General features: G+C 43.8%; 11 protein-coding genes across 11 annotated transcripts; 5 read left to right on the plus strand and 6 right to left on the minus strand.

Moving 5' to 3' along the window:
• Positions 1 to 59: 59 nt before the first annotated feature.
• SAMD00019534_104750 (hypothetical protein) lies at positions 60 to 1,465 on the minus strand (the record flags this gene model as incomplete). The annotated part of the gene is made up of 2 exons (XM_012894313.1): positions 60 to 281; positions 383 to 1,465. 2 exons carry the CDS (start codon positions 1,463 to 1,465, stop codon positions 60 to 62), a joined length of 1,305 nt encoding a protein of 434 aa, XP_012749767.1.
• A 361-nt stretch (positions 1,466 to 1,826) lies between these two features.
• On the minus strand, positions 1,827 to 4,078 carry SAMD00019534_104760 (hypothetical protein; the record flags this gene model as incomplete). Its single annotated transcript, XM_012894314.1, has 4 exons — positions 1,827 to 1,911; positions 2,000 to 3,748; positions 3,854 to 3,981; positions 4,064 to 4,078. 4 exons carry the CDS (start codon positions 4,076 to 4,078, stop codon positions 1,827 to 1,829), a joined length of 1,977 nt encoding a protein of 658 aa, XP_012749768.1.
• Positions 4,079 to 4,420: 342 nt separating this feature from the next.
• SAMD00019534_104770 (hypothetical protein) lies at positions 4,421 to 5,271 on the minus strand (the record flags this gene model as incomplete). The annotated part of the gene is made up of 2 exons (XM_012894315.1): positions 4,421 to 5,146; positions 5,221 to 5,271. Coding segments are annotated over 2 exons (777 nt in total), but the record flags the coding sequence as incomplete, so codon positions are not given.
• A 665-nt stretch (positions 5,272 to 5,936) lies between these two features.
• Positions 5,937 to 6,561, plus strand: SAMD00019534_104780 (hypothetical protein; the record flags this gene model as incomplete). The annotated part of the gene is made up of 3 exons (XM_012894316.1): positions 5,937 to 5,939; positions 6,041 to 6,252; positions 6,336 to 6,561. Coding segments are annotated over 3 exons (441 nt in total), but the record flags the coding sequence as incomplete, so codon positions are not given.
• A 353-nt stretch (positions 6,562 to 6,914) lies between these two features.
• On the plus strand, positions 6,915 to 8,272 carry SAMD00019534_104790 (hypothetical protein; the record flags this gene model as incomplete). The annotated part of the gene is made up of 4 exons (XM_012894317.1): positions 6,915 to 7,301; positions 7,362 to 7,508; positions 7,649 to 7,812; positions 7,888 to 8,272. Coding segments are annotated over 4 exons (1,083 nt in total), but the record flags the coding sequence as incomplete, so codon positions are not given.
• Positions 8,273 to 8,757: 485 nt separating this feature from the next.
• On the plus strand, positions 8,758 to 9,944 carry SAMD00019534_104800 (hypothetical protein; the record flags this gene model as incomplete). The annotated part of the gene is made up of 4 exons (XM_012894318.1): positions 8,758 to 8,880; positions 8,947 to 8,980; positions 9,058 to 9,366; positions 9,436 to 9,944. 4 exons carry the CDS (start codon positions 8,758 to 8,760, stop codon positions 9,942 to 9,944), a joined length of 975 nt encoding a protein of 324 aa, XP_012749772.1.
• A 29-nt stretch (positions 9,945 to 9,973) lies between these two features.
• Positions 9,974 to 13,614, minus strand: SAMD00019534_104810 (hypothetical protein; the record flags this gene model as incomplete). Its single annotated transcript, XM_012894319.1, has 3 exons — positions 9,974 to 10,612; positions 11,093 to 12,787; positions 12,868 to 13,614. Coding segments are annotated over 3 exons (3,081 nt in total), but the record flags the coding sequence as incomplete, so codon positions are not given.
• A 485-nt stretch (positions 13,615 to 14,099) lies between these two features.
• On the plus strand, positions 14,100 to 15,200 carry SAMD00019534_104820 (hypothetical protein; the record flags this gene model as incomplete). Its single annotated transcript, XM_012894320.1, has 7 exons — positions 14,100 to 14,142; positions 14,314 to 14,392; positions 14,461 to 14,521; positions 14,596 to 14,713; positions 14,798 to 14,893; positions 15,015 to 15,037; positions 15,114 to 15,200. 7 exons carry the CDS (start codon positions 14,100 to 14,102, stop codon positions 15,198 to 15,200), a joined length of 507 nt encoding a protein of 168 aa, XP_012749774.1.
• Positions 15,201 to 15,325: 125 nt separating this feature from the next.
• On the minus strand, positions 15,326 to 17,108 carry SAMD00019534_104830 (hypothetical protein; the record flags this gene model as incomplete). Its single annotated transcript, XM_012894321.1, has 4 exons — positions 15,326 to 15,728; positions 15,799 to 16,616; positions 16,674 to 16,817; positions 16,893 to 17,108. 4 exons carry the CDS (start codon positions 17,106 to 17,108, stop codon positions 15,326 to 15,328), a joined length of 1,581 nt encoding a protein of 526 aa, XP_012749775.1.
• A 636-nt stretch (positions 17,109 to 17,744) lies between these two features.
• SAMD00019534_104840 (hypothetical protein) lies at positions 17,745 to 18,485 on the plus strand (the record flags this gene model as incomplete). The annotated part of the gene is made up of 2 exons (XM_012894322.1): positions 17,745 to 17,902; positions 17,963 to 18,485. 2 exons carry the CDS (start codon positions 17,745 to 17,747, stop codon positions 18,483 to 18,485), a joined length of 681 nt encoding a protein of 226 aa, XP_012749776.1.
• Positions 18,486 to 18,528: 43 nt separating this feature from the next.
• SAMD00019534_104860 (hypothetical protein) lies at positions 18,529 to 20,208 on the minus strand (the record flags this gene model as incomplete). The annotated part of the gene is made up of 2 exons (XM_012894323.1): positions 18,529 to 19,974; positions 20,048 to 20,208. Coding segments are annotated over 2 exons (1,607 nt in total), but the record flags the coding sequence as incomplete, so codon positions are not given.
• Between the last annotated feature and the right edge of the window lie 37 nt (positions 20,209 to 20,245).

The raw sequence follows: 20,245 nt of genomic DNA on the forward strand, positions 1-20,245 counted from the left end.
ACTTTATTCGATTACCTTCCTTACACAACTACTACTATACAGACAGATTGAGCTAGCGACTATTTCTTGGCTGGACTCAAAGAGGTTGACGAATCCTTCTTCATCTCCTTTGTCCACTCCTCCATCCAATCATGGAGCAAGTCATCGATCAACTCTCCCTGGGACGTCTTGAATATGTATCCCTTCTGAGCTGATGATGATGATGTCGATCGCCCAGATCCACTTGCCAACTGTACCTGGATTGAGAATGAGCTTGTTGTTGAATCCCAACAGATGATCTCCTTATAATGATGTGATACAATTTTCTGGAAGGTAGGTAGCAAGTAAGGTAAGGGAGGTTAGGTAAATGATTGGATTGAATGATTGAGTGATGGATACATACCATTGCTTTTGGATCAATGATGTGGACACCATATCCATTGATACCTATACGGACTTTACCTTCAAACTCTTGAAGGAAGAAGGAGGTGGTAGTTGGGACGTACTTGGCCTTGAAGAAGGTTGATCCATAGTATACCCATCGCTGACATGTCTCCAAGTACGCCTTCTTCAATGCAATGGCATTGGAGCCACGCAGCAGTGTATGTTGTGGCATCAACAACGACACCCACTCCTCGGGCTTATGTTTGTTCTCCAGATGATATGGAATGTAGTTTGGTAGTGACTCGCGAAGATGTGTCTGATGCTCGGGCTTCTGATCGCCTACGGTCACCTGCAGCTGGATGGACGCCAGCTTCAGCGCAATGTCCTCGTCGCATGGATAGTTGCTGTTGATCACATGATGTATCGCTTGGATATAGAACAGATGTATGGCCTCGGGCGACACGATCGATCGCTCCATTGACAGTGGCAATACGCTGGTCGCTCTGTACACCAGTCGGAACATGCCCTGCTCGCCTAGCGTGGGGAACGATGACGACAGCTTCGACTCGTGGTCCGCGGCAATCGATGTGGACATTGATGGTGTAACACCCTTCTTTGTCTTTAGCGTTGATGGGCTAGTCTGTTTGCTGCTGCTGCTGCCATTGGAGCTTGATAGTGTGGGCGAGGACAACTTGCGAGTGAGGGTTGGCACGATCTTGCTGCGAATGGTGCCGACTGATCGGATGGTGGGCGAGGTCTGGTCGTCGACGTAGCGCTTCTTGATCGTCTCCCAACCTGTGATCACCTCCTGTATCTTCTGATGACTGTATAGCAGCCACTCAATCTCATCCGACTGTGCCCACACAAAGAAGCATTCAGCGTCGCGATTCTTGATGCCAATCTTATCGGATACCATGTCCCATAGCTGCTCGCCAGTGATCATCTTTGGGTCGATCATCAATGTCTTGTGAGTATCATCTACAAAGTATATCCTCAACATGACCTGATTTGCCTTGTTCATCGTCGCTGGCATGCCAGTCGAATCGCCCATCATTGAGCTAGACGATGATGATGCTGAAGTCATTGAAGTGGACATTGACATGTTTATATATATATATATTATTATTATGATGACTCTATAAATAAAGAATGATGATGGATGGATCACTAAGAATGATACTTCTTCAAAATGTTGTGGATTGTTGTTGGGTGAAGCGATCAAGTGATTGAAATCTGAGATCTGGAAGTTTTCATGATTGATCTATGATTCGAAAAGGCACAGACATACCCTCTCAGACATACCCTCACATTAATTAATATTTATCTTTGGACAAGGGAAATGAATAAAGTAATATTAGTGAACTAATTGATCAAGATATATGATCAAGATATGTGAGTGGACCGAAATAATTGGTCAAGATATATGGGTGCGCCAATTGATTGAATGAATAATGGATGTATTATTACATGTACTGGACGACAGACAGTCTATTCAAATTCACCATAACATGGCCATGGATAGGTCTTTCTTCCAATATACCATATCCTCTTGTTGATGATTGATTGATGATTATGGATTATGGTGGCGAATAGAGCGTGTCCATCTGTGAGCTTGGTAGAGCGGTCATAGAAATACTTCAAAGTATTGTTGGATTGTAGTTCTTGTAGTGCTTCGTCCAATTGCTCCTTCTTGATCAAAGCGCTCGTGTCAACAGTCAAAGAAGTTGATTGATTGTTGAGTGCCACAACTCTTGGGATCCATCCTTGTATCTTTATGCGATCGACTCTGTTGAGTGAGCTGAGGAATTCATCGGTTGGTATTGATTTGGCTGACTTTGAACAGATGTGAATCGACTCCAACTCTCGTGTGATTGGTATATTACATGAGCCAAGGCCAGCCTTGAGTCTAGTGACTGAGCAGTCCCGAGACTGGAGTAGGAATGTAAGTAACTCCTCATTGAGCGTGTAGTTGATCTTTAGCGTCTCCAGTGTAGTTGTTGACTTGAGATAGTCCAACAGATTTTGGAGGACGACATCGCGTGGCTCTTTCCAGAATCCTTCAAATTCCCATGAGTCACATCCTTGATGATGGATGCCAAATGATCTGATTGAAGGGCGATTGCGCAGTGCATCGATCAATTTGGACATGAACGCAAGAACCTGGTGATCCACTCCTCGTTCAAAGCGAAGTTTGAGCGAATGTATATTGTTGAACGCTGAGCTCTTGAATATGAACTCCAGCAAGGCATCGACAATACTCTCCGTGATCGCATATCCTCCACCACTAATGTGTACCTCAAGCTTGTCCAAGTGAGCATTGGCTACTTCCAATCTCGTGGCGATCTTGGTGATATTGTCAAGGTCTAACTCGGTGTTGATGTACATCTTGAGCTTACTCAACGAGTCGAGACGAGTGAATCTGGTTGCATACTCGATCAATTGGGCAGTGGCGATTATCGTGTTTGTTTGAGGTCCAAGTAGTTCTGTGATGGCCGACTTGTGTGGCTTCAACAGCATAGAGTGGACATGCTTCTGCATTATGAATGATGACAGCTGTCTCTGAATCATTGATGTTGGATGTGAACTGGGCTGGAAGTGATCTGTGAGCAGTTTAACAAGATCTTCTTCTTTGTGCAGTTGGATCGAGTCATTGAGACGCGAGGCAATGAACCGATGAATCTTCTTTGAGACCAATGTCAGACCAAGACACCACCTTCTCCATGATACCAAGTTGATACATCCTCTCCACAACACCGTGATGATGTTTAGTAAGATGTTATCGGGTATGTTGATCAATGAATGAATGATTGTGTCCACTCCATGTCCATCCACCATGGTGGAGTTAATTGAGAATACAGATGGATACTCCTCCAGATCATTGCGAGACTCGGATGGCTTAAGGTGCCGATAGGGCTCAACCCTGTCTTTCTTGCCATCATCCTTGACATACTTGTGCTCCTTGGGCGCAGTTGTAACCTTTGACACTGATATTGACATGTCGCCCCAGAGGTTCGCCTTTCGTTGATCGACCGCACTGTCCCACTTGGACTGCAACGCAAGCTTCCAACTGTTGACGAATGGTTCGGCATGAGTTGCAAATGCCTCCGGATATGTGAAGCTGAGCAGTTGCCTTGGTAGATGGACACCCTCGTCGCTGTCTTTAACGTGTGATAGCTCTGCGATGACTCTTATCATCTCTGTCTTGGCCGTGACACAGGTCTCAGTCCACTCTCCATGATTGCAATGAATGACGGGATAGTTGCAGAGGTATCCAAACACCATTGGAGGGTAGATTGATGTGAGGAATACCTCGGGGTCATCGCCATCCTCATCATTCAAATGAAGACGTTCAAGATATTTCATTGTAGCCTCATTCTGAAGATTTCTGATGATGATCGTTGTTATCAATTGTAGTTCCTTCACATGTTGATCAGTGTGTTGACATAGTGTTGGTGTACCACTATCATGTTTGTTTGAGATATCAACAAACAATCTTGACTTGAATGAGTTGGCAACATCATCCTTCATTCTCTTTATCAAATCAGCAACATTGATCAAGAATAGTCCATCTTTGAATATATGTTCAATTACAACATTATCCATCTTATATCCACCTCTCTACTCAATGTTAAACAATATTAATGATTGGATTGATCGATTGATCGATTGATCGATTGATTGATTGATTGAATATACATACCTTTGAGTTTGACATTACATTCAAACTCGTTTCAAACTCCAATTGAATGGCATCTCTTAGACTTAGTAGAATGATCTCTTTTTCAAGTCTCTCCCTATCCTTCAATACCCTTTTATGTGCCTCTGGATTGAATTGTTTAGTTCTTGCCATTCATTATCTATATCTACATTACTACATGTTCAGTTGTATAAACAACAGTAACTCAAGAATTATCATCATCCTCGAGATCAACAGATTTTTCTTGATCTCGAGGAAAAGTACAAGAACAGTTGTTTATCCTAAAAATATCAAACAATTAATATCTGTTCATTCAGATAATACTATAGTATTACAACAACATTATTGTTAATATATTTATTTACCGCAACAACTTTTCTTCTCTTTCTTCTTCTCCTCTAGAATCACTTTCTCAGGTTCCACTTTCATTGTATTTCTCCTAGGTCTGCTATTCTTATTATTATTATTGTTGTGGTTGTTGATGTTAGGATTGTAGATTACAGGTGATTGATAATCATATTGTGTATGTAGTTTGAATGATGTTAGACGATTAATAGTTTGATAATCTACTATTTCATCTTTATCGTTATGACCATGATCACCATCATCTTCTTCTTCTGCCTCCATATTAGATATGAAGTCAAATGTTTGATTGACTAGATTGACAAACTCGTTTGATACATTATTGCGACCTTCTGTTGTGTAGGAATCTGCTTCAAGGTACATGTACCCAAGTTCCGCGGCAAGGGTCATTACTTCCTTTTTGGTAACACATCGATACTCCTTAATATCAATCTTGTTTGCAACCAACACTTTGATATAAGCCATGTTACACAATTGTTCAACTTTGTTGGCCCAATATTGACAATGATCGAATGATGATCTGGATGTAGCATCATATACCAAGAATACCAAATGCTTATTCATGAAGTAAATACGTATCATTGCTTCAAACTTCTCCTGACCTGCTGTATCCCAAATCAATGCTTCTCGACCATCTGGAAATTTGATTCCCCAGTTATCAATACAACATGTTGCACCTACTACTTCAAATGGTCTATTTGTACATGCTCTACTAAAAAAGGTCTATAGGGACGTTATTAAATTATTATTATTATTATTATTAATAATAACTCCACAAGTACTTAAAGTAAACTTACTTTTCCTACATAGGAATCACCAACTGTCATACAATCAATCGTCGAGGACATATTATTTAAATGTTTTATATTATTAATATTATTATTATTACTATTTAGGATAGAAATATTTGATATATAAATTTGGTTGCATTATTCATTGATTGAATCATGTAATCACATAATTATAATTTATAAGGGCTTTAATAGTGTTTATTGTTTAATTTACAACTCAGACTTACAAGTTGTGATTATGATTTGTTATCAACACACAAACTCAACCACCTGCTTGGATTCGTGAGTGATCAAATTTATATTTGAGGGAGTGAACAAAGATCTTACTTATCATATCCTTCATTCTATAATGAAAGTACTATTGTTTCTTTTGAAATTGTAACACTTCCTAACTTTTATTATTATTTATTATATATATATTTAATTATTATTCTATGATTAATTAATTTCTCAAACCTTTGACATGCACTTAACACTGGTGTGCAAGTTGACACACTGGCAAAAGGCCTCTTTTCATCACCAATAAAATCAATTTTATTATTTGAAGGGTTGACACCCTTCTTCACCCCACACCTCTTTGTAGATCGTGGCAGCTCTGAAAGTGTGACATCAAACAGTGTCAACTCAGACAGGTTATAAATAAACACACAAGAAAGAAAGACTATTATACATATATTATATTTATCTTTTCTAACATATAACATATATAACAATATTCAAATATGGTATGTTATAAACATAAACTCACTCAATCAATCAATCAATCAATCAACTTTAACAACTCTCTCAAACTCAAACTAACCTGTCACTTACTTACTTACTTTAGACTGACCCAGATACTGTAGCAGAGTTCAAGAAGGTTTTCGAGTTCTACGATACTAACAAGGATGGACATATCACAACTGCCGAGTTGGGTGCTGTTATGAAGTCGTTGGGCCAGAACCCAACTGAGGAGGAGCTGAAAGACATCATCAGTGAGGTTGATGCCGATGGCAATGGTTCGATCGAGTTCCCAGAGTTCTTGGCTATGATGACAAGGTATGTTTGTTTGTTTGATGAATGCTCGTTTGATGAATATATAATCTAACATTGTCCTGTCTTTATCCTCTGGTGTCCAACAGCAGCAAACTTACAGAGAGTGTCAACAAGGAGGACGAGATCCGTGCCTCATTCAAGGTGTTTGACATTGATGGAAATGGATTCATCACCAAGACTGAGTTGCGTCAGGCCATGTTGAACATGGGTGAGAAGTTGTCAGAGACTGAGATTGACGAGATGATCAAGGAGGCTGATGTCGATGGAGATGGACAGATCAACTATGAGGAGTTTGCCAAGATGATTGCCAAGTAATCATTCGTTCATTCATTCACTCAATCAAGAAGTATTGTTTACCAAATGTACACTCAACACAACACAACAATGGTTCATTATTCTCTATCAATATCTCTATCGCTATCTCACACACCACTGATGGAACAGCTTCTTCCTGATCCAGGACTATACATTCACATCTAGATCATATATGTATGTAATAAATAGTATACTATTCAACAGTTGATTGGTTAACCTTTGGGGTAGTGACTTGTGATCAGTGGAGGCGAGTGGAGGGGCGGAGTTCGATCAGAGGGTTCGATCAAACAATGTGATCACGACATTGACTTCCCGCCAAATTCACTAATTTCAAACTTGATCAGTTGATAAACATACTAATACATCATACCATGATGATGTTGGGGAGCAACATTGGTCGAGGTATCAGAAGACGTTTGTTTAGTCCATCATCATCTCTATTCACTCTTTGCTTTACAACAACAACTACAAATACAATGTCATCACAACAACAAATACTACAACAGTTCACTAAATACATACCAGAGTTGAACAACTCATTGCATAAGGGACAATGTGGCCGCATTGCAATCTTGGGCGGCAGTCAAGAGTACACAGGTGCACCATTCTTTGCTGGTATCAGCTCACTGCGTATCGGTAGTGACATCTGCCACATCTTTGCTCCATCAGAGGGCGGCACGGCAACTGCCATCAAGACTCTCTCACCAGAGCTAATCGTGCATCCTCTCTCCAATGATGTATGTAATAGTAGTAGAAGTAGTATGGAGTATATGCTAACTTATCGTGTTGTTTAGATGGATCCATCAAGTATTATACCATGGCTAATGAGCATCCATGTGTTGATCGTTGGACCTGGTCTGGGACGATCAGAGGTTGCATGGTCTTGCGCCAAAGAGGTGATAAGGACCGCTAGAAGCATAAACATTCCATTGGTATTGGACGGTGTATGTAGTTAGTATATTGATGTGGATTAATTATCTTAAAGTCACGTGACAATAATCATGTCACGTGACATCGATCACGTGATCGAATTCAATCACGTGACATCCTTTACTAACATCATTAACCATCATTAATATCGTAGGATGCAATCCGTTTAGTCTGTACAAATCTAGAGTTGATCCAAGGCTATGAGAAGGTGATCCTTACGCCAAACTTTGTTGAATATAGAGCCCTATCCGATAGCGTCAAAGAGTTGACAAAGGACACCTCCAACGCCATCATCACGCCAGAGTCCATGGCCAAGAGGTATGTTGGACAAACACTGGATTATCTTGGGACGGACACACATTGACTCACCACCTACCTACCATACCATTACAGTTTGGGAAATGTAGTGATCGTTCAAAAGGGATTGGAGGACACAATTACTGATGGAGCCAACTCCACGATCATTTGTAATTTAGAGGGAATGCCAAGACGCTGTGGAGGCCAGGGCGACGTGCTGGCAGGCGCCATTGGCACATTCCTCGCATGGACTCATCTCAAGAGCAAGCAAGCCGCCGAGTCTGGCATCGATTCGCAACTTTCCAACACCTCGCTCACCTCACCACTCACAATGGCCGCCCTTGCTGGCTGCTCCCTGTTACGACAAGCGTCCAACCAGGCCTTTGTAAAAAACAGACGTTCCACCATCACCGATGACATCATCAAAGAGTTGCCTACTTCTTTCGAGGTCCTGTTTCCATCTTTGACGCCTGTTACCGTAGTCAACAAGCTTTAATTAATTAATCTAATCTATTCTTCATTAAACAACATACCCTTTAGTTAGGCAGTTAGTTATTAATATTAAAATGACATTCGAGTATTAATAAGTTATCGTTTGTGATGGTTACAAATACGAATTAGATATGAGGTGGACTTGTTGATCTCAGGGTCATGAACCATGCCGATGACTTGGTCCTAGACTCAACACAACATTGTCAAGATGTCCTTCATTTCAAAGATTTCTGATCAGATTGGTCCACCCCCACCCATCACTAGTACAGCGTGAGTGATCAAACAATCAGATCATCCAACATTTCAATTCAAGCAACATCCATCCAACACCAACTTACTTAAACAGTAATAATCATCTGTCTGACCACAACATAGATATAATATTTTTATTTCCTTCCATCCATGTGGTATGACGCCAAGGTATTATAGGCAACAGGATACAGCAGCACCAATAGAATATAGTCGTCCAACAACATGACAGCACTGTTTGAGTTCATTGAGATATTGGCAATCATCTCATACTCTATACTTGGCTGTATATGTGTATTCTCCTTCGTCAAATCATTCAAGAGGAGGGAGCTGGCTGTCACCTCTAGGGTATGCATCACCTCGTCATCATCTTCATGGATCACTCACTAATCAATCACTCAATCCACAAATCAGCTCTTCCATTCATTCATCTTCTTATTTGTAACATGTAAGTCCATGCCATCCCATGCCAAGCCATCACTCTATACTCACTCACTCGCTCACTCAATCAATCAATCAATGTAGTCCGCATAGTATGGTACACTCTTAAACTGGTCTATGGTGAGACATCATTCACCTTTGTCTTTAACAATATGTCATTCATATTCTATATGTCTGGCCTGATCGTGTTGGTGTTCTATTGGATGGAGACATACTATAGGACCTATTTCTCATCGGCCGAGTTCACATCTTCAAGTGCTTTGAAGACTGGTTACATCGTTGCCAATGTCATCATGTACACTGTACAGTTCATTCTTATCATTGTATTCTACACATCAAACCATGCCAAGAAGGAAGGTAGCAAGGTCTATCTAGTCAACACCCTATACCAAGGTATGTCCATCCACTTGATCAATCAAACATGTCTGCCAGCTCACTCACTCACTCATTCGATCCATCTAGTATTGTTATCCGCACTGATTGGATTGCTATTCGTGGTCATTATGGTACAGACTTACGCAAAGTACAAGTCAATCGATAAGGATATTGGAAGTGGAGAGTTAAAGAACCAGTTGCGCAAGATGTTACTGCTCTCTGCCACATTCTGTTTATGTTTCCTCATCAGGATTGTTATCTTCTTGTACAATCCAATCACTGGAGAGTATATGAATCAAGAGTTATTCATAACAATGGGCTACTTCATTCCTGATATCATTCCAACATTGATGCAACTCTATATTTGGCATCAGAAGATGCAGGCAACAGATGACAGCGCAGAGTTTGTCAACAACCTTTACGAGAATGAGATGGATGAGGAGACTCCTCCAACACGACCCATTATCGCTGGAATCAGCAATGGCAACGGCAATGGCAATGGCAATGACTTGTACGAACAATCATCGTCTATTGGCGCAGTGATCACCTCAAAGAGTGAACGATCACCTCTCTTCCCAAGATACGACAACTACTAGTAGTATTAATAATAATAAATGACAGAGTTTTAGTTAGCAGCAGCATTGGCTTGTGCTTGACGTTGGCTCATCTCCAGCTTCTTTTGAATCGCCTGCTTGAATTGCTTGTCCCATTCCGCTTGGTTGACGTGCCATGGTCCAGTAAAGACACAGAGCACTGTGGTGTTCTGGGAGTACTCCAGGTCGTGTAGCAGCTTGGGTGTGATCAGGAAGTACTGTGGCAGACCTGGACGGTTGGCGGTCTTGACGATTTGGTCAAAGATCATTCTCTCGTTCTTGGGATCCATACCCTGGTTGATCTCATCGACCACTCTGAACGGACAACTAGTGAGGTCCTGCAAAGAGATGAGGAAAAGCATAGTGGACACTGAACGCTCGCCTCCAGACTGCACGTGGGCATTGAGTGCCTTAAGCTGGTCCTCGTCTCTGAACCTGACCTTGATGTCGATACTGTACTTCTCAAAGTTGTCAGGGTCGGTCTCGTCGTGACCAAGAATGACCTCACCATTACATCCAATCGCTGAGAAGAACTTTGTGAACCTTGTGTTGATCTCCTTGATGAACTCCACCACTGGAATGAGCCAGTCCTTCTTCAACTCCTCCATCTTTGCCAAGTGTGTCTCCAACAAGTTGTGATGATTCTCAACATTCCTTTCCATTTGTTCGATCTAAATGATTGATTGATTGATTGATTGATTAGTCAGTCGCTGAGCGTGATCGTTCGGCTTGTCTCCATCGTGCTTGCCAACATACCTCTTTTTGTCTCTGCTCATACTCGAGAATGACCTTGGGATTGGTATTGCCCTTCATCTTAGCCGAGTGTTCTTGTGATTCAATCTCGACGTCAATGTCGTTCAATGTGTCTGGCAACTGTGATTGATTATGGGTAATATGTTAGTGATGGGATGGATAGTGTTAGGGACAAAACATAACATACATCCTCCATGATCTCTGACAACTCTGGAGTGATGGCAGCGTTCCTAGTGGCGTCATCCTTCGCCTTCTGCAGGTTACGTCTGGCAATGTTTAACCTGTCAATAACTATGTTATGGGAGTGAATGAACGAATGAATGAGTGAGTGACCCTTGTGATTACGCGTCTGTTCCACGATACTTACTACTCCTGTTCTGGTGCTCAATGTCTGCGTACTTGGCCTTCAACTCCTCGAGCTTGGCGTTCTCATTGCGGAACTTGACCTCCTCCCTGCTCTTCTTGAGGAGCAGAAGATCACGCTTGTAGTTGTACTGTGTGATGTCTATCAGGATGTCGGCAATGTCGTTCAGCACTTCGACCTTTCTCTTGTGCAGCAACATTATCTGCTTCTTGATGCCGGCGGCCTCCTGCACGGTGTTCTCCTCTGTGGACATATCATCAATCTTCCTCGTGATGTTGTTCATCCTACTGTACAATTTCTTGCGCTCCTCGATCTGCGCACTCAGCACCTGTCTCTCCTCGTGCAGCGTCTTTTGCTGTCTCTGGAACTCGCGCTCACGTGACTCAATCTCGCCAAACTTCTCGCGGGCCGCAGTGATCTTGCTCTGGATATCTTGCAGACGCTGGTTCAGATCATCCTTCTCCTGCAGATTGATACCCGACAGGAACTTGGACTCCTTTATCAGCGAGACCTTGGTGCTCTGTGACTTGTCGCCATACTTGGATCTGTAGCGCGCATATTGTTTGGAGGGGGTGAAGAAGCTGGTGATGCTGGTGTCGCGCAGAAGTGCCTCCTCCTGGCCAATGGTGCTTCGTGTGCCAGCCACCACATTGTAGAGCGCCACGTTGTCCAGCAGAGCGTCGCGGACTGGTTTCTCGCACTCAAATGTCTGGTCGAGGAAGCACTCAATGCCGTACTTCTTGAGAGGCTCCAAGCTAAACTCGCGGTTGAAGTGAGAGTCGCGAGGCAGATACAGCACGGATATACCGCGAAGCTTTTGGTTCTCAAGCTCGCGCTTGAACAGCTGACTGTCCTCGTTGGTCTGACAGACAAAGGCCATCAGCACCCAGAACGGGCACTGGCTCTCCAGGTACTTGGCGTGATCCTGGTTCTGCACGTTGATCTCCACGCACATCGGTCCGTAGACGGGGCGACGGAACTTGTCCTTGTTGCGCTGCAGGATGTTGACGTAAGCGTTGTGGACGTCGGGCACCTCGCGCTTGATTGTATCGAGCTTGCGCGCCTGAATGTTGTTGAGCTGATTCAGCTGTTGCTTGGTCTGCTCCATCTCGCGGTTCAGCGTTTCCACCTGGCTCTTGGCTGTGGACAGGTCGTACTTGAGGTTGCCCTGCTGGACGTTGAGCTCCTTCATCGCCTTATTCTTCTCGTCGATCTTCTCGCGGATTGAATCCTCGCTCGCCAGTCCGTTGATCTGCAACTGGATGCGCTGTGACTCTTGTGTCAGCTTGGCGATCTCGTTCTTGCGCTCCTCGCCACGCTTCTGAAGACTGTCCAGCTGGTTGTGCAGCGTGTCGATCTGCTCGCTTATCTTGGTCATGGGCGCGTTCTTCTTGCTCATGTCCGTCTCGCGTGCTCTGATCGTATCTGACATGGCCTGGTACTCGTTGTTTAGACGCTGGATGGCCTGGTTGGCGGCACCGGCCTTCTTCTCCAGAGGGACGATCTCGCGCTTGAGCTCATCTAGTGAGACGTCTGCCTTGGCCTTCTCCTGCTTGACCGACTCGAACTCTGAGTTGGCGTTCTCCACCAGCACCCAATATCTCTTCTTCTTCAAGTTCTCAATGTTCTCCAAGATCCTGTTCCTCTCGTGGAACATCGCCACCTCCTTCTCCAAACTCTCATTCCTCTTCTTTGCGTCCTCCAATATAGTTGCTTGATTGGTATGTTTCTGTATTAGTGTGATTGATTGATTGATTGAATGAGTATGTGATTGAATGAGTGGAATGGTTCCCGCGAACAACAACATACACTCTTGATTGTGCCCAACTCTTTCTTGGACTCGATAAGCTTCATGTGATTGTCATAGAGATCGTAGAGGCCGATGGCCTTCTCGGTCTCGACAAGCAACTCGGTGGGCGTCATCTTGGCAAAGCCGACAACCTTGTCCTGTGGCAGGAACTGACAGAGGTTGTCCACTTGGATGTTGAGCTCCTTGATCTTCTCGTGCAATTCTTGCGCAGTGGCCTTGGCTCCATTGACACGATACTCTGAGCTGTTGTCCTTTCTGATTACACGTCGCACTGTGACGTTGCCCGTGGGGACAAACAGTTCGATCTCGATGATTGCGCGCTCCTCTCCATGTTTGATGAACTCGCTCACTTGCTTGGCTCTGCCGAGAAGTGCGGGGCCACCGCCCAGGCCTAGTGCCAGGGCACACACGATGGATGACTTGCCACTGCCGTTGGGGCCAATCACGACGTTCAGACGTGGTCCGGGAACGAACTCTAGTTCAGTGTACGTTACAAAGTTTGTTAACTTTACACGTACAATGCTGCCCTTGATATATGCCTTTGTTGCTTGTAGTTGTTGTGATGATTGAACCTGTTGTGACGATTGTTGTTGTTGGTTCTGTGATGGAGTGGCCATATTAAAGTCCACCTGTGTTGGCATCTGATTGACGGCAGTCCTTGTGCGCTTGATTGATTCATCACCATCATCACTGCTGTCTTCCTCCTCATCCAAACCTCTCTTTCTACTCATTGTTGTTAGATCTCTCCGTTTGTATGTGTAGGTATGTAACTATATTGATTGATTGATTGATTGATTGAATTCTACATGTAACTGTACATGTAAATGTATACAAAGAGTTAACTGACTATGAAAATGAGCGCGCGCATTCTTATTCTCGAGTGTCAAAGTCAGCTTCGTGTTCATTTGTTTTTCATAATTAATTTATATGTTTTGTGAGTGTGGTTGTTGGAAGTTGAGGACATGAATGGAATGAAAGTTAACTTCCAGCCAGCTCAACACACACACAATCTTAAATTACAAACACTTCTCTTCTTCTTCTTGGCCCTGTCTGTTATTGTTGTTGTTGTAGTACATGTAGATAGATAGATAGATAGATAAATATTGTAGATAGATTGACAATTAATAATAGACAATAATAACAAAGTACTTTGAATAAGTTTAAATTACACTTAATATATATATATTTTATAAGCATAGATAATTGATAGATAGATAGAACAGAAGAAGTAATGTACGCTTTCTTGTTTAAATACATTGTCATTGGTGATACTGGTATGTCTTTGAATCAATTCAAACAACTACAATAACAGCAGAACAATAATAATATTACTATGAGTCGGACTCATGTCTAGTTGTCACGTGACATGTCCTAACAGCACAGGAATCGATCGATACTGATACTGACACTGTACTGTACTTAATGTACTTAACACAACATATTAGGTGTTGGCAAATCATGTCTGCTGCTACAGTTCACCGATAAGAGGTTTCAACCTGTTCATGACTTGACCATTGGTGTAGAGTATGTATATGACTGGTACGGCAACAAGTACTCTTTCACTTACTCATTCAATCTGTCACTCAACATAGGTTCGGTGCCAGAATGATAAATATCGATAATAAACCAATCAAGCTACAGATATGGGATACAGTAAGTTAGATTGCCTAGTCATCCACAACAAGGCGACACGACATTAACATCTAGTTTGTTCACATTCACAACAGGCTGGACAGGAGTCGTTCAGGTCAATCACAAGATCATATTATAGAGGCTCAGCTGGTGCCTTGCTTGTTTATGACATTACAAGGCGTGAGACATTCGATCATCTCACTTGTTGGCTGAGTATGTAAATGTGGACATCACATCACTGGACAGGACATGATATACTGACTACATGACATGTTACACAATCACCAACAATAATAGAGGAGGCTAGATATTATGCGAACAATAACATGACAATCATATTGATCGGAAACAAGTCGGACTTGGAACAGAAGCGAGCAGTGTCATATGAAGAAGGTGAGCAGTTTGCCAACGAGAACGGCTTGATATTCTTAGAGACCTCTGCCAAGACTGCGACCAACGTCGAGGAAGCATTCAWTAAACACTGCCAAGAAGATATACGAGAAGATCCAAAAAGGAGAGTTTGACATCAATAATGAGGTATGTTATTGTTGTTGTTGTTGTTGGGCATAATATAGCGATATACTAACAAACATGGAACCACGTACTTCTCTAGACTTTTGGCATAAAGATGGGACAGCCTGCGAATAAGGTGGACGTGGCATCTGGCGCGCCAGCCGCACAGAAGTCTGGATGTTGTTAAATGTGATTGGCTTGGACATAAGGTCCAGGTCATACCACAGCAGTTAGTTTAGAATAAAAAGAGGTATCACTACAACAACAACCATAACAGCATTGATCAATCAATCGGACGTCCAATGGTTCTATTTATCTTACAAGGAATGTTGATGTGAATGGCTTGGCGGAGAAGGTCGATGCTGATATGGTGGTCATCGTGACATTGGTCCATTGTTGAGCAAACATGCTGGCAGAGATCATTGGATCGTTCATACCAGTGATGGCAAATGTGTAGGTGTTTGGATCGTATGATTGGTAGTAGTTGGACATCACGTTCTCAGAGTAGATCATCGCATTGACGTTGTAGCCCTCAGAGATGGCAGCCGACATTTCAAAGTCAGTAAACACAGTCTTGCTCTTGAACACCAGTTGTGAGCATCCTGCCTCTGTATCATCCAGGCAGATGGCCACCATGCATATCTGAGCGTTCCAATGTCCATTGAAGAAGCCATTGAAGCTGACCACGGCAAAGTGTTGGTCGCCTGGCACCTCCCTGTGATTGATTGATTGGTGAGTTAGCGAGGGGAACGAAGGACGCGATGCTCGCTCCTAGGGACACTTACTTTGTGGAGTACTTCAAGTTGCAGACGAATCCATTGTTCTCAGACTGTAGGGCAATATTGGATTGGTGGGAGCTTGGCTTGAAGATGGTGAATGAGGAGTTGAAGGTGTTGGGAGGGACACCAGAGTAGTTGGGTCTCATGTTGACCTTTGGTGGCTGATCATCGCTACACAGGGGCTCCGAGTAGAAGGTACTTAGTTGTTGTGCCTGGACAGAGCTGGGGTCAGATGGCACCGTTGCCACGACCAGATGCGACTGTGGACTGAATGTTGGATTGAAGAATGTGGCCATCGGTTGGCCATTGGAGAAGATGCCCGATCCACTCATCATGTTGATCGAGCCAATGTTTGATGCCAACACATTGGAGCGTGAGTTATAGGACATTGCCTGCTGGATTTGACGGGCGTATGCGTAGTTGCCGTTGACCCACTCGGTAGAGTAGACAAAGTTGTTGACGCCTGCGGCCACCAATGTCGACTGTGGCTCCTCGAATAGGATGTCGAAACAGATCATCATGCCAAAGGTGACGTTGAAGTCGGTGGTGAACATCTCAATGTCGGGCACGATTGGCTGGTCCATTACAGGTGCCTCGCCTCTATAGAGATGAGACTTGTGGTAGCGTCCAATGATTGCACCATTGCTACCAAATGCCACTTGAGTGTTGAATTGATATCTTCCATCCGATGGACAGTTAACATCATTAGTTGTGTTGCAATATTGTACATCGGCCATGTTAACAACGACCACAATCTTGTTGGCCAGTGCCATGCAGCTCAATGCATTTAGTATCGGTGTGTCGGTGTTGTCGCATGGGATGATCTATCGTTTGTTGAAAGGTTAGATGTTGCTCGTAGTTGGGTGGCGTGCTATACGTACAGGGTTGAAGGGATCGGGATATGGGACAGTCTCCATGAAGGAGAAAGCACGGTCACGACTGTTTGCAAAGTTGTTACCAGTGATACCATACTCTGGGAACACAATGATCTGTGCCTTTTGTTCAACAGCTTGTGTAATGAATTGCTAATGAATGATGGATGATGTTAGTTGGGTCAGGGGCAAGGCAAGTCACTACTATGATGCTGAGATGTATCTTACCTTGTACTGCATGACATTCTGTAACATGTATTGAACGGCAATGTCTTGTGTGACATTGTTAGGGAATGCATAGGCAATTGGTGAGTACTCGACTATTGCTGCAACATAACTATTGGCAGTAGAAGCTGTTGAACCAACATTCATTGTTGTCATTGCCGATACCGAGGTCGTTGTAGCAAAGACCACAGCTACAACAGCCAACATGTTGAGTATCATAATTATTAATGAATTATTGAATCTCATCATTGTCTGTGTGTATGTAAATGTATAAATGTATCTGTGTAACTACGTTCTTGCTACATGTTTCGTCTGTTTATCTTAGAAGGATATGCCCGTCATTTTATCAAACTCAAATCCCAACATGTTTCTAAGGATCGATCCTCAGCGACTTGGACACTAAATGAAGTACAGGTAACACCATTGTAGATTTATTAATTTACTTGTTTAGGTATTGGACGTTGAGGGGATAACTCAATCAATCAATTAATCAAATTATTTTAAAAGATTTATTATTTGTTGCACTTCCAATGACCATTAACAGATAATATTATTAATAATAACATGGATGATAATGAATATTATAGTATTAAATTACCTTGGAAGTATAACAATTCATCATATTCTAAATTTGTAGAGTTGAATAAAGATGTTCCAATTGATGACTTTGATCCACAGATAATACATAAGATCAAAGTACCAGTTGCAACACCAATTTATATCTCACCTCTTATTCCCTCTGAGCACTCCTCTCTTAATCCTCTTTCCGAGATTGAGGATATCAATTATAATCATATATTAGAGTCTGAAGGTAGAAGCATATTCTGGATCAAAGATAAAGGTTGTCGACCAGGTATGCAGAGATCAGATTTTGGTCGTCAACTAGGTAATTGGAACATTAAAGAGAACAACAATGAGGATATCCAAGGTCCACCCTTCACACATATAATCGGAAGTGTCTTTGATGTGACCAGTGCCTATCGATTCGAGATCAATGGTGTCACAATGAAGTTGTAAGTAACATAGAATTTGATCTTATTTATAGTACATCCTAATCAACTGATTCGAGTTAGTCATCCATCCACGGCATTCATGACTGAGACTAGATGGGCCCTTGTATCAGAGGAGATGAAGGATACAATGGCCAACACTACCCTTCCAGACTTTGTGGTTGAAGTACGTCCTTATGGACCAGGTCAGACCAATCAGTTAGACTACCTTCATAGAAAGATGTGTCAATGGATGGGAACAACAGATATTCAAACACAGTCTGGCATCCTATTTGATAGACTGGGTAATAATGTATACTTATATTGCCGCAACGACCTTCCCAACATCCAGGCTCAAGTGGATGCCCAACAAGCCAACCTTGATCGACTACCTTGGCAAGACTACCAGCATGTATACTTCCAGAACCTAACACCTGTTGGTCAAATAGTATACAAAGGTGTCCAAGAGAATTATCCCAATGTGTCCTATATCCAGATACCTCTCAACCTGGAGCCCACCGCCAAACATGGACCAAACATGATCATTCACTGTATTGGAGCAGTTAACGGATTGAGTTTAGATCTTTCAACCATCCCACTAGATTGATTGATTGATTGATTGGTTGAATGAATGTAATGATGTTAATTAATTAAAAGTATTCGGTAATGACCTTCATGAGAACAGCCATGTTGGGACGACCCAAACCAGAGGTCTGGTCAAAGCCATCGACAGCACTCCATCCATGATCACAACAGGTTGGTGTGTAGCCAGTGACTCCACAACGGTTGTTTCCGACGATCACATCGTAGAAGGCGTCGGGATGGTCGTTGGCAATTTGGTAGAACAGTGGATTGAGGAAGCCCAGTGCGGGCATGCCAGCGTTCAGTCTGATGTCGTTGAGAATGGTGACCAGGCCGGCAAAGATTGGCGCCGATGCCGATGTGCCGTCCACAGAGAGGAACTCGCCGCCGTTGATGATCCAGAGGGCGTGGCCCACGGTGGCAACGTCGGGGTACGAGCGACCGGATGCGTTGTACAGGTTGGCTGGGGGTGTGAGTCCGAGACGGTTCAGCGTGGCAAAGTACTGTGGCACGACGGTGTCCTGGTACCATGGACGAGCTGACGTGTTACTGATGCCTCCACCAGTGGTCCACATCATGCCGTGGTCGACCGAGACGGAGATCTCGCCAACTGGGCCGTCCTGGCACTCGATGCCGCCAGACGACTGGGGCTGGTAGCAGATGGGCTCGGCCAGTGGGGTGAAGTAGGTCGAGCTGACAGCGGTGACGAAGGGGGACTGCGAGGGCCAGTCACCGTGCAGGGTGTCACAGTTGCTGGCGCCCATGGGCGGGCCACCGAGGTCGCCAGCGCCAGAGTCACCCGAGGCAATGATGACGGTGATACCACGTGAGGCCAACTTGACAAACTCCATGTCGGAGCGAGCGAGGTAGCCGTTGCCAAGGAAGAGGTCGACGTTCTCCTCAGTCATACCGTAGGATAGGGAGTTGACGAGGGGTGGGTTGTTGATGTTGCCGACTGCGATCTCCCACTGGAGGATGTCGTCGATCTCGGCGGATGAGTTAGCAAAGATGGACCAGAAGGTGGTTGGCGAGCCTGGTGACACGGCCATCATATACTGGATGTCCAAGCTGGCTTCGATGCCTGGGTTGGTGGCGTCATTGTAGCCAATGACGCTGACGGGTGTAGTTGGCTGGGGCAGGCCCATCTGGTCAAAGAACGTGGCGAGGTCAGCAGGCGAGTAGTACTGTTGCTCGAACTCGACGACGCACTGTGTGGCCGAGGTGTTGGTAACTACGTAGTTGTCGGGCACACCGTACATCGACTTGATGGTCTGTGGCAACACGATTGGTGTCGAGACAAAGTTGTATGGCCACTGGAACTCAGCGGTAGAGATGTCCGACACGGCGACGATTGTTGGCAGGTATGGAACAGTCTTGACGTTGGCAACACATGTAACCTGTCCATCAGTATCAGTGCATGTTGGAGTGACCTCCTGGGTCCAGGACTCTGGGCCAGCCGAAGGATTGGCAACAGTGACGTTGAATGTTACTGGGAGGTACTTGCCATTGCAGCTCTAAATAGTGATTGAGTGATTAAGTGAGTGATTGAGTGATTGAGTGGATGGAGTAGTGATGGGATATACTTACTGGGCTGCAGGATGGCTGGAAGGTGGCCTTGAAGTAGTCACCATATCCCTTGAGCGAGAGGATAGCCAGACCAGAGGAGCCAGAGGAGGATGATTGCTCATCAGACTCTGAGTACATGTTGTGGATGAACTTGTTGGAGTTGTTGATCTTCTTTTGCTTGACTGTGATTGATTGATTGATTGGGGGGGGGGGGGGGGT

This window comes from Acytostelium subglobosum (assembly GCF_000787575.1).
Source record: "Acytostelium subglobosum LB1 DNA, scaffold: scaffold27, whole genome shotgun sequence".
NCBI lineage: Eukaryota > Evosea > Eumycetozoa > Acytosteliales > Acytosteliaceae > Acytostelium > Acytostelium subglobosum.